Here is a 12,139-nt window from a genome sequence, read left to right as displayed (position 1 = left end):
CAAATTTATTAGATCCCAATACGTTCCCTTAGCTATTTCAAATTTAACAACTGTATACAGTCGAACGGAATCAGTTCTGGAAGTCTGTTTGACTTCCAAAACTTTCTGAAACCAAGGCGCAGCTTCCGATTGGATGCAGGAAACAGGAAGCTTCTGCAGCCAATTGGAAGCTACGGAAGCCCCGTCGGATGTTCGGGTTCCAAAGAATGTTCACAAACAGGAACACTCACTTCTTGGTTGGGGGATTCGAGAGCCAAAACGTTTGAGTCGCAAGGCGGTTTGAATACCGGGTGGAATTGGTGGAATTGGAACCCTTGGGTTGGGTCCAAAAGTCCCCTCCTCCCATTGGATCCGAAGGCTCCCTTCCTTCAACGGAAGGAGCTTCTTCTGATGGGAGAAGCTCCTTCCGTTGTAGGAAGGGAGCCTTCGGATCCAATATATTGCCAACTGTGTCAACAAGGGACAAAAAAATATTCTTTTTTAATAACGTTCTGTGAAGGCGAACCACCAGAAGTATCAAATTATTAGGCGTTTTTTTAAAGTTAAATGCAATTTTTAAAACGATATTCACCTTTGAGTGCATGTGGGGAGACTGGATAATGGATGGGTTGACTGCCATTGGCAATAAGCTACTTTGAGTGGCTTGCTGATCTGGTGTACAGTGCAGTGGAGAAACAACAGCTATTATACCTGCAAAAAGCAGAGGAGGGAAGATAAAAACAGAAGAATACCATTGCCTCAGAGTACAACACCCAATTAATGAAGCCATGCGCAAACAATCCAAGCTGAACAAACATAAGGGTTCAAGCAATCAGAGGAGGAAAACCACGCACACTATTAAGTAATTTCAGTCGGGGTTCCACTGGGGATGGCTCTTTACTCTAAAAATGCACTTTGTAGGGTGATGCCCATGGACCAGTATAGAGTTTGGCTCATGCCTTTTGTTACTGGTTAGTATTACAGGGACGCGGGTGGCAGTGTGGTCTAAACCACTGAGCCTCTTGGGCTTGCCAATCATAAGGTCAGCGGTTCAAATCCCCGCGACGGGGTGAGCTCCCGTTGTTCGGTCCTAGCTCCTGCCCACCTAGCAGTTTGAAAGCACACCAGTGCAAGTAGATAAATAGGTACCGCTGTGGCAGGAAGGTAAACGGCGTTTCAATGCGTTCTGGCACTCATCACGGTGTTCCGCTGCGCCAGAAGCGGTTTAGTCATGTTGGCCACATGACCTAGAAAGCTGTCTGTGGACAAACGCTGGCTCCCTCGGTGAGATGAAAGCGAGATGAGCGCTGCAACCCCATGGTTGCCTTTGACTGGACTTAACCGCCCAGGGGTCCTTTACCTTTACCTTAGTATTCACTTACTTAGCAAGGAATATACCACGTATTCAAAAACATCTCTTATCAATTTATATAAGGTAGGGTTGCTTTTTGAGGGGAGTAGGGACAAAGTTGCTAAATTTCTATTGAAAAAAAGCTCATGTTTTTGAGCTATTTTTAAAGGATATTCATCATAATCTACACTTCAGACAGGATTGCCATACATCTGGATTTCCCCAGATTAACTACAGACTTTTTTGCCCGGGCACTATTTCCGATGGCCAAATCCTAGCTGTGTCTGGGAAATTCCCGAAGTATGGCAACCCTAGATAATGTAAGATATAAAAATATAGGGGGGGGGGAATAGCCATTTTAAAAGCAAATAATATATAACACCACTATATAGGAGGTAGGCTTGCCTAAACAAAACAGATTTAATAGGCAAAAAATAAAATAAAGACAATAAAGCTAATCTTAATAGGCAGAGTTTGAGAGGTGCTAAAATACGGATGTCTTGCAAGGGCTGAATAAACATGAGGTGCCACTTGGAAAAGTACCAGTTCCACAAATTGACATGGTCAAATGGACACATTTGGGGTAAGATGATCCTTTAAGTAAACTGGCCCCAAGCTCTTAAGAGTATTGCCGTACATAACAATAAAAGTAAAGGTAAAGGGACCCCTGACAATTAGGTCCAGTCGGGGCTGACTCTGGGGTCGCGGCGCTCATCTCGCTTTATTGGCCGAGCGAGCCAGCGTACAGCTTCCGGGTCATGTGGCCAGCATGACTAAGCCGCTTCTGGCGAACCAGAGCAGCACACAGAAATGCCGTTTACCTTCCCGCCGGAGCGGTACCTATCTACTTGTACTTTGATGTGCTTTTGAACTGCTAGGTTGGCAGGAGCAGGGACCAAGCAATGGGAGCTCACCCCATTGCGGGGATTCGAACCGCTGACCTTCTGATCAGAAAGTCCTAGGCTCTGTGGTTTCACAATAGGAACACCTTAAATTTAATCCCATAACAAATTGTCACCCGGCGCAGATCTTTGCCAGGGCCGCAGCCTCCCACCACAAATAGCAAACAGTTTTTCTTTGAGCCACAGGTGACAATTAAAACTGATCTCCTCTAAACTTTTAGGATAGTGTCCATGCAGCCTGGGTTGAAACTTATGGGACTGCTTGTTGGGTGACCTACAACTGAAAGGTTCTGGCCTTCTGGGAAGCACTAAATCTACGTTGCAGATTTGCCATCTGATTACTGTGAATGGACCTGTCACTTTGGCGAGTTCTAGATAGAAATTCAGGCTTTGACACAAAACAAATCTTAAGTTTTCCTTAACGGCAGCTGATGCTTCTTCTCAAGTTACATTACTGTTTAAACTTGTATTACCAGAACACACAACACATTTTTTATAAGTAGGTTCTGAGCTGGCAACTGATGCTTATACTGAAATCCATGCCTCTGCTTCTAAGCAACTTGTAGATAAAGCAAATATTATATAAAAAAAACCTCGCCATGTCTCCCACGCTCTCTCACCCAAAAGGAAACGAAACCCAGGGTACCGCTCACAGAATTCCACAAGGGAACAGGGACCACTTCAAAGCTATGTGCATGTGTCAATCTTCCTCCCTGGAGTACATTTTTGTGGGGAAAGCCAAGTCACGGCCCTACAAAAGTCACTGGGGAGCATCTTTTGTGAATCGCCCCGTTTTCCGAGAAGACCTACCTGGAGGAGAGATGATGCTCTGTTCTCGTGGGTCCAGAGGGGTATGTTGCAGCGTCTGGTGAGCGATCCTCGTTTCCGTGGATCTCTGAAACTGCATGCTGGTGGGCGAAGTGTTCCGTATCTGGGGGACAATAGCGCAGGACATCCTTGGATATAGCAGAGGCATCTAGGGAAGAATTCAACAGGGCTATTTACACCAACAAAGGTCCGTATAGTTAAAGCCATGGTTTTCCCAGTAGTGATGTATGGAAGTGAGAGCTGGACCATAAAGAAGGCTGATCGCCGAAGAATTGATGCTTTTGAATTATGGTGCTGGAGGAGACTCTTGAGAGTCCCATGGACTACAAGGAGATCAAACCTCTCCATTCTGAAGGAAATCAGCCCTGAGTGCTCACTGGAAGGACAGATCCTGAAGCTGAGACTCCAATACTTTGGCCACCTCATGAGAAGAGAAGACTCCCTGGAAAAGACCCTGATGCTGGGAAAGATGGAGGGCACAAGGAGAAGGGGACGACAGAGGACAAGATGGTTGGATAGTGTTCTCAAAGCTACCAGCATGAGTTTGACCAAACTGCGGGAGGCAGTGGAAGACAGGAGTGCCTGATGTGCTCTGGTCCATGGGGTCATGAAGAGTCGGTCACGACTAAACAACTAAACAACAACAACAACAATTTACACCATCTTACTCACTGACAGAGTCCTGTACAGGCTACTCCCCATTTGGGCTCGATTGGCACATGCCTGCCATATTCGGTGCCTGAAAGGGGAGGGACGGACCGGGCTGGCCCAGGTGGTGCCTTGGAACGTGGTCCCCATGTAAATGGGGAGTTGCCTGCATTGCTAAATGTTGCCAGCACATCACAAATGAGATTCCATCTGTAGGAGAAGTGCATTATGCATCTGTGATGGAGAGAGCCTTTCCAGGAGTGATGCCCCAGATTTGGAAAACCCTCCTGAAAGAACTAAGACCTTTTTTTGTTGGCTTAAAGACTTTTACTTGCCGAGGCTTTTTATATTTATGGTTTCCGTCTTTTTATATTTATGGTTTTACCCCACAATTATTTTTTTATCGATTATTTCAAATTTTATTATGCCATTTTGATCTTGTCTTGTTTTAATGTTATAGTCAATACGCAATTTTATTTAATTATTTATTTATTTATACATATACTGCCCTGGAATTCCTCTTTCGTGCAAAAGCGAAGCTTAGAAAATGTCCTCATACGGTATAGTGATACATTGGTTCTCAAACGCCTTGGTACTCAAACAACTTGGAACCCAAACACTGCAAACCCGGAAGTAAGTGTTCCGGCTTGTGAACTTCTTTTGGAAGCCAAACATGCTCCGTTTTGAGTCTTACACTTCCGATTTGAGTGCCACACTTCTGTTTTGAGTGTTATGCTGAGGTCTGTCTCTTTTTGATATTTATTTTGTGTTTTTGTGGCTTTTTTTTGCTTGTTTTTGTGACTGTATGGAACCCAGTTCAGCTACTGATTGATTGTGTGACTGCAGTACATTGCTTGTTGCTTTAATTTTATGGATTGATGTTCTCATTAGATAGTAAAATTCATGTTAAATTGCTGTTTTAGGGGTTTGTTTTTAAAAGTCTGGAGCAGATTAATCCATTTTGCATTACTTTCTATGGGAAAGCACACCTTGGTTTTGGAATGGACTTCCGGAACGGATTACGTTTGAGAACCAAGGTACCACTGTACATAAAAACCTGTATTTCAGAGAAGGTACCGCTATGAAAACCAGACTCTAAGAAGGATTGGGGAGGGGGTCCTCAACTGTGGGAGAGGAAAAGATTCAGGCAGGATCAGACATCTCTTTAGAGGTAAACGGACGCATAGGATGCTGCTGTATGCAATTATCGCATTCAGAGGTGCTAGCATATCAGGAAGAGGTGCAAAAGAACAGTCAAAGGGGAAGAAAAAGAATAAGTGAAGACTTGTGGACATTTTATAAGCACGGGGTGTGGGGGGGGGGAGTTTACCTTAAGCTGCTCTCTGCACAATGAATCCTTTTGCCCATTTTCATTTTGCTGCAGGCACATTTCTGTAAAATACATAGAAATTTAGACATTCAGGCTTTGGATACGCATACTGGCATTACATACATTTTCGCTGTCGATACTTTTGTCACTCTGTCATTCTGTACATTTCCGAGCACAATTCAAAGTGTTGGTGTTGACCTTTAAAGCCCTAAATGGCCTTGGCTCAATATACCCGAAGGAGCGTCTCCACCCCCATTGTTCTGCCTGGATACTGAGGTCCAGCGCCGAGGGCCTTCTGGCGGTTCCCTCATTGCGAAAAGTGAGGTTACAGGGAACCAGGCAGAGGGCCTTCTCGGTAGTGGCGCCCGCCCTGTGGAACACCCTCCCATCAGATGTCAAAGAAAAAAACAGCTACCTGACATTTAGTTCAGGGAAGTTTTTAATGAGTAACATTTTAATGTATTTTTAATCTTTGTTGGAAGGCGCCCAGAGTGGCTAGGGAAACCCAGCCAGATGGGTGGGGTACAAATAATAAATTATTATTATTATTATTATTATTCCATCCCATTTTTATATCAGGTCCTTCCAACCCACGAGTGCCTTAGGCAACGACTCTTGCAACCTGTTCTTATTGGGACAGTAGGTGTGTGTTGCAAATACACATACACAAACACACATGAAAAAAGCTGCTCCTCGTCCTCTCTCTTGCAGTTCTTCAGGGAGAACTTCACCACAAACCTAGCTCTCCCAGTTAACAATTTAAGAGTCTGGCGTGGAAGAAGTCCCAGGACTCAGCTATATTAAGAAAGAAACAGCGATTTTAATGCGCTATAAACATGCAACACCAGATGGCGCCAGATAGCAGGAAATTTAAAAACGCAGTTATCCATAGAAATTTTTTCCTGATCTAATTTCTGACTACTTATAGCGTTTCTCCCCTTCCTGTGTTTAGACCCACCCCCAGTTTAAGTAGCAGAGCAAGATTCACTGGACACATTGTTTCAAGAACCTTATTCATAAAAAGAGGAGAAAAAAGAAATTGAGTGCACCTGATTCAGAATCACTTCCGTTGGAGGAGCTGGAATCATTGCTGGTGCTATCAGAGTCAGAAGAGGTGCTGCTGCTGCTGCTTTCACTTAGCCGGCTTGGCCCTCCAATGGTCTTTGATACAGCGTTATTTTCTGCTGTAACACAGGGAGAAGAGCTGAACAAAACATGGGACTTGGGGAAGTACGTGTGTGTGTGTGTGTGTGTGTGTGTGTGTGTGTGTGTGAAAGCAGCAACGTTCAAGGCACTAGTAACAGATTTAGGCTTAATTGACACTCCTATGCCTGTAATTCAAAAACATCAATTTTTCGGCGAGAATTGATGCTTTTGAATTATGGTGCTGGAGGAGACTCTCGAGAGTCCCATGGACTGCAAGAAGATCAAACCTATCCATTCTCAAGGAAATCAGCCCTGAGTGCTCACTGGAAGGACAGATCCTGAAGCTGAGGCTCCAGTACTTTGGCCACCTCATGAGAAGAGAAGACTCCTTGGAAAAGACCCTGATGTTGGGAAAGATGGAGGGCACAAGGAGAAGGGGACGACAGAGGATCAGATGGTTGGATAATGTTCTTGAAGCTACCAGCGTGAGTTTGACCAAACTGCAGGAGGCAGTGGAAGACAGGAGTGCCTGGCGTGCTCTGGTCCATGGGGTCACGAAGAGTCGGACATGACTAAACAACAACAACAAATGCCTGTAATGCTTGCTGGACAGGACAGTGCAATAGTTTATCTCGCTGCTATGGCCTTTCCCAGTTCCGACAACTGTGTGATTGGGCAACAGAATCTCCACCCTTTTGAGAATTCCACGCAATTATTTCTAAACTGCCCCCTCCATGCTTCAACCTACGTTTTGTGTTTTGCTTCGTGGAGTTGAGCTGCCCATTGACATCCAGCAACCTCCTTTCCAATTCTTGCTTCTTCTCAAAGTCAGACTCTTCCTTTGATTTTTTTGCTGCATGAAATAAACGGGGCGGGGTGCAAATAAATATCAGGAACAAGAATGCAAGCAATTCTCTAGGAAAAAAACCTGCAAGTTTCTCCTAACGTTTTCGTGCACATTACACGACGCACCGTAATGTTTCTTGGGTCTTTTTCTCAAACAAGCCATAACGTATTTCTCCAGTTCCCTTAAAGTTGATGCTTTTAGAGTTTCGAAGTCTATTTCCATTTCATCGGGATTTGAGTGTCTCAGTGAAGGTTCTCGCGACTGAATAATATAAACCACTCTGCCAAGCTTCTCTCCTGGGAGTTTATTTATGTCCAAACTTAACTGCCTTTTTTCATCATAACTCATAGGCTTGGCATTATCCTCGTTCTCAGACTTGTGTCCTGGCTCATCTTGCTGCTTCATTTTCTTTGAACGACTGCAAGAGAGAAAATAAAAAACGAGTTAACTACGGTGCCAACAGCTTCAAGTACAATTTCACACCCACAAGCAATCTTACATGTTCAAAGACATTTTCTTCTTCAGCTTCTTCATCTTTCTCTTCTTTGGACTGCCTGACTTCTTCCTGACTTTGTTTTTTCTCTTCTCCTTCTTAGATTTCCCTTTCTTCCTCTTCTTCAGTCTGGGTAAAGTTGTTTTAGCCAAAGCTTGCAACTGCTGGTGAACAGCCTTAAGCTATTTAAAAGAAAAGGAAAAGAGGGGGAGCACTAAAACGCAAAATATTTGCATGCATCTTTTAAAGTCGGCAGGAAACCTACTACAAAGAGGGAGCATATCAAAGAGATCACGAATTCCCCACTCTGTACTAAAAGAGAGGGAGAGAGGGAGAGAGAGAGAGAGAGAGAGAGAGAGAGAGGCAGCTAGAAAAGATCGATCTTTTGCTTTGCTTTTCTACAGTTTACATTTATGGGGGAATAAGCAAGCTGTTTTGTAGCAGTCAGACACTAGCAGTCGCACATAAGGAAATAACATTTAGATTAAACCAATTTTTAGACTGAGAGGCGACTGATGAGTGTTAATGTAACTGTGTTACAGATATTGAAACATCCCTATTAAGTAGTGGGTTGACATAGCAGCCGGCACAGCGATTTCTTCAAGTAGCTCTTTATTAAGACAAGCTGGAATAGAACTGACTGCGAACAGCTCAGCCGGCCTGCATTTATAGGCAGCCGGCTGTCAACATTGTAACCACAACAGCCCAGAGTTCCCGCCTAAACTAACTGCCGCAGACCTGAGTGAAAACTATCTACAGACCTGAGTGAAAACTATATACAGTATCCCCCTGTTGGCCCAGGGTGAAAACTACACTACATAACACCCCTCCCCACCGAGATAAGGCGTTAGGTACAATCGTAATGGTTTCCTTATATACAGCACTACGCGTAATGGTTCAATTAGGCACAAAAGCATAACGGTTACATTCCCATACTTAGACCAACAGTGATACCTGTCCAACAACGTAGTCCTTTAAATAAGTTGGGCGCTTGGAAACTCTGCCAGACCGCCGGGGACTGGTAGCCAAGTCCGGAGGGCCACACAGTTCTCGCTGAGGCTGTGGTGCGACCCTAGGTGGCGTTGGAACCAACTCCCCTGGATCCGCTGCTGTGGGTGGAGCCTCCACAAATGGAGTGGTCTGAGTCTGTTCTGAGACGGCTTGGTTCGGCTCCACGCTGGCAGTTTGCGAGGGAGGTGTAGGTGGGGCCTCGCCATCTGTACGTGTCTCTTCTGGAGCCGCAAGCGCAGTTGGGGGCACCTCGGTAGTGTCCAAGTCGCCAACCCTGCGCCTAAGCTGGTCTATGTGCCGTCGCCACAAACGTCCGTCTTCGAGTGCCACCTGGTACGAGCGAGGTCCAGTGACTCCCACTACTGTGGCTGGCACCCAAGGGATGTCCCCCACATAGTTCCGGGCAAAGACCTGGTTTCCTGGGACAAATGACCGTGGTGCGTTGGCACAGCCTGGGGGTTCAGCCACGGCAAAGTCTGGGTGTAGCCGGTCGAGCGGTGACCTGAGGCGGCGGCCCATAAGCAGTTCAGCAGGACTCCTCCCTGTGGCCGCATGAGGAGTGATGTGTTGCACGAACAAGTATTCGGCGACCCGCTCATGCCAGTCTCCCCGGTCCAGGCGCGCCAGTGCCTCTTTTGTCGAGCGCACCATTCTTTCCGCTTGCCCGTTGCTGGATGGATGAAAAGGTGCCGTTAGGGCATGGCGGATGCCCAGTCCCAAAAGATATCGCTCAAACGTGCCTGACGTGAACTGCGGTCCGTTGTCAGAGACAAGGACATCAGGACACCCATGCGTTGCAAACAGGCCTCGCAGCACCCGGATGACAGCTTCGGTAGTGGTGGAGGGCATCAGGGCGACCTCCAGCCATTTGGAATAGGCGTCCACCACTACCATAAAGGTCCGGCCGTGAAAGGGGCCAGCCAGATCGATGTGCACCCTCGACCAGGGTGTCTTTGGCGTCTCCCAGGTGTGTCCCTTAGCTGCCGGTGGTGCAGGCCTCGACTCTTGGCATGCTTGACAGGCGGACACCCAGGCAGTAATGGCATCGTCCATATTAGGCCACCAGACGTAACATCGAGCCAACGCCTTCATTTTGACAATTCCCGGGTGGCCAACGTGCAGAGCCTCCAGGACGCACTGACGGAGTCCCTGGGGAATCACGACGCGGTCTCCCCACAGCAGACAGCCGCGATGAGCTGAGAGTTCATGTTGTCTGGTTGCAAAGGGCTGGAACTCCGATGCAAAAGGCCCTTGTGGCCACCCCCTCCACACCCAGTTGAGCACCCGGCTGATGGTGCGATCCTGGGCAGACGCGGAGGCCACAGTGGCAGCCGATACAGGCGCTGCCGGAAGATCCTCAATCAGAAGGAGCGATGAAGCTGGAGCCGGGTCTTCCACAAATGCTGGAAGAGGGCAACGGCTGAGGGCGTCGGCATGGCCCATCGATTTCCCCGGGCGATGGATGAGCCGGTAGTGGTAGGCAGCCAGGAAAACAGTCCACCGCAGCATGCGTGGTGAGAGGACCGGCGGAGTTGGACGATCACCAGCGAGGAGGCCCAGGAGTGGCTTGTGGTCAGTGATGAGGTCAAAAGTCCTGCCATAGAGGTATTCATGGAACCTCTTCACTCCAGCCACAAGTGCCAATGCCTCCTTGTCGAGCTGGCTGTAATTCCGTTCCGCCGGAGATAGTGTCCTGGAAAAGTAGGCGAGCGGTGCTTCTCTTCCATCTGGAAAACGGTGACTAAGGACAGCACCGATGCCAAAAGGTGAGGCGTTGCAGGCAAGGCCCAGCGGTCTGGATTCACTGTACTGTACCAGCACACTGTCTGAAGAAAGGAGAGCCTTGACCGCGTTGAAGGCCGCCGTCTCTCGATGACCCCAGGCCCAAGGCGTCTTAGTGCTAAGGAGTCGGTGAAGAGGCTCAGCCACTGTGGCTTTGTGGGGCAGGAACATGTTATAAAAGTTCAGCAGCCCCAGGAATGCCTGCAACTCCGTTTTGTCCTTTGGGGTGGGGGCCTGCTGGATAGCGCGGATCTTGGATGTGGTTGGATGAAGGCCGGAGGCATCGATAAGATAGCCCAGGAACTCTACCTGTGGAACGGCAATCAGGCACTTCTCCCTCTTTACCTTGAGCCCGGCCTCCTGGAACCTGGTCAGCACGGCACGGAGGCGCTCGAACAGCTGCTGGTGTGAGTCTGCAGACACCAAGACGTCATCAAAATATGGTACCACGCCCGGAAGCCCTTGCAGGAGACGCTCCATAAGGCTTTGGAAGATGCCAGGAGCCACACTCACCCCGAACTGCAACCGGCGGCAACGGAATGCCCCCCGGTGGGTGACGATCGTCTGGGCTTCAGCAGTGGCATCATCGACTGGCAGTTGTTGATAGGCTTGGGCAAGGTCCAGCTTAGCGAAGACCTTACCCTCACCTAGGGAATGCAGCAGGTGTTGGACAACAGGAACCGGATAAGCGTGCTGCTGAAGTGCCTTGTTGATTGTGCACTTGTAGTCAGCGCAGATTCTCACCGACCCATCTGGCTTGACAGGCGTGACGATGGGGGTTTCCCACTTTGCGTGGTCAACGGGCTCCAAAACTCCTTGGGCGATCAGTTTGTCCAGTTGTTCATCCACCTTAGCCTTGAGAGCAAAGGGAACCCGGCGTGGCTTAAGCTTGATGGGGGCGACTTGTGGATCAAGGCTAAAGGAGATGGGCGTACCAGTTTATTGTCCCAAGGTGCCGTCAAAAACCTCGGCAAAGTCTTTGACCAGACCCTCAGTCTCTGCGTTAGAGATGCAGTTAATGCCGGTGACTTCCAGGCCGAGGGCATCAAACCAGTCTAGCCCTAGGAGGCTTGGCCGCTGACCTTCGACCACCACCAACCGGAGCAGGCCCGAAAAATCCTTGAAGGCGATCCGGAACCGGCCAACGCCTACCACGGGAATGTCGTTTCCCTGGTAGTCTCTCAGGTGTACGCGGTGAGAGTCGAGTTGCCTTTTGGATACTCTGGGTACCAGTCTTTTGATGGTGCTCCATGACACGACGGACAGGGCAGACCCGGTGTCGATCTCCATGTCACATGGAGCTCCTTCAATGAGCACCGTGACGTTCAGCTTGCGTCGCGTAGACGAGTCGGTTTGGCCAATCGTGGTTCCAGACGGGCAGCGGCAGTTGGTGAGAGCGAAACAACTTTCCTTGGCAGACTGGAGTGAAGACTTGAACTTGCGAGTCGATGAAGGGGGGGGTGTCAGACGGAGCCGATCGGCAGACCTTAGCGATGTGGCCCCTTCTGGAACACCTCCTACAGATGGCGTCTCTGAATCGACACTTGGCACGGGAATGGTCGCCTCCGCAGCCAGCACATTCCGGTTGGCCCTTGGACTTCTGTTGGAGCTTCCTGCGCTCCCGCTTTGTCTGGTGCACGTCATCGTCTTCACTGGAGGATGCCTCATCACTGCTGGACTCTTCATGATGCACCGGAACTGGCCCCCTAGCAAGACGCGGGCTGCTGGACTTGCGGATCTCCTGGGCGGAGCGTTCAGCAGCTTCTGAGGCCACAGCCTCCTCAATGGCTTTCTGTAGCGTGAGGTCTGGCTTGGCTAGGAG

The 12,139-nt window shown here is 48.5% G+C and overlaps 1 protein-coding gene and 1 long non-coding RNA gene across 13 annotated transcripts in view; one reads left to right on the top strand and one right to left on the bottom strand.

Annotated features, from left to right (window-relative positions):
* LOC308586948 overlaps window positions 1–12,139 on the top strand; it is a 562,568-nt gene that overhangs the window by 225,687 nt on the left and 324,742 nt on the right. The gene's annotated exons all lie outside the window — the stretch shown is intronic.
* Window positions 1–12,139, bottom strand: part of BRDT (bromodomain testis associated) — a 73,272-nt gene that overhangs the window by 9,591 nt on the left and 51,542 nt on the right. For 10 of the 12 annotated variants that reach the window (XM_081193963.1, XM_081193968.1, XM_081193966.1 and 7 more), the window contains 7 exons: window positions 7,531–7,706; window positions 7,157–7,449; window positions 6,933–7,037; window positions 6,088–6,222; window positions 5,039–5,100; window positions 3,043–3,208; window positions 572–690 (listed from right to left, as the gene is read on the bottom strand). In XM_081193963.1, coding sequence (XP_081050089.1) covers window positions 572–690; window positions 3,043–3,208; window positions 5,039–5,100; window positions 6,088–6,222; window positions 6,933–7,037; window positions 7,157–7,449; window positions 7,531–7,706 — 1,056 coding nt within the window. The remainder of the gene's footprint in view (window positions 1–571; window positions 691–3,042; window positions 3,209–5,038; window positions 5,101–6,087; window positions 6,223–6,932; window positions 7,038–7,156; window positions 7,450–7,530; window positions 7,707–12,139) is intronic. The other 2 variants (XM_081193969.1, XM_081193967.1) reach the window with 2 other exon arrangements.

The sequence above is a fragment of the Podarcis bocagei genome, assembly GCF_964188305.1.
Source record: "Podarcis bocagei genome assembly, chromosome: 5".
Classification (NCBI taxonomy): Eukaryota; Metazoa; Chordata; class Lepidosauria; order Squamata; family Lacertidae; genus Podarcis; species Podarcis bocagei.
This window is presented reverse-complemented; position numbering and strand designations above follow the sequence as displayed.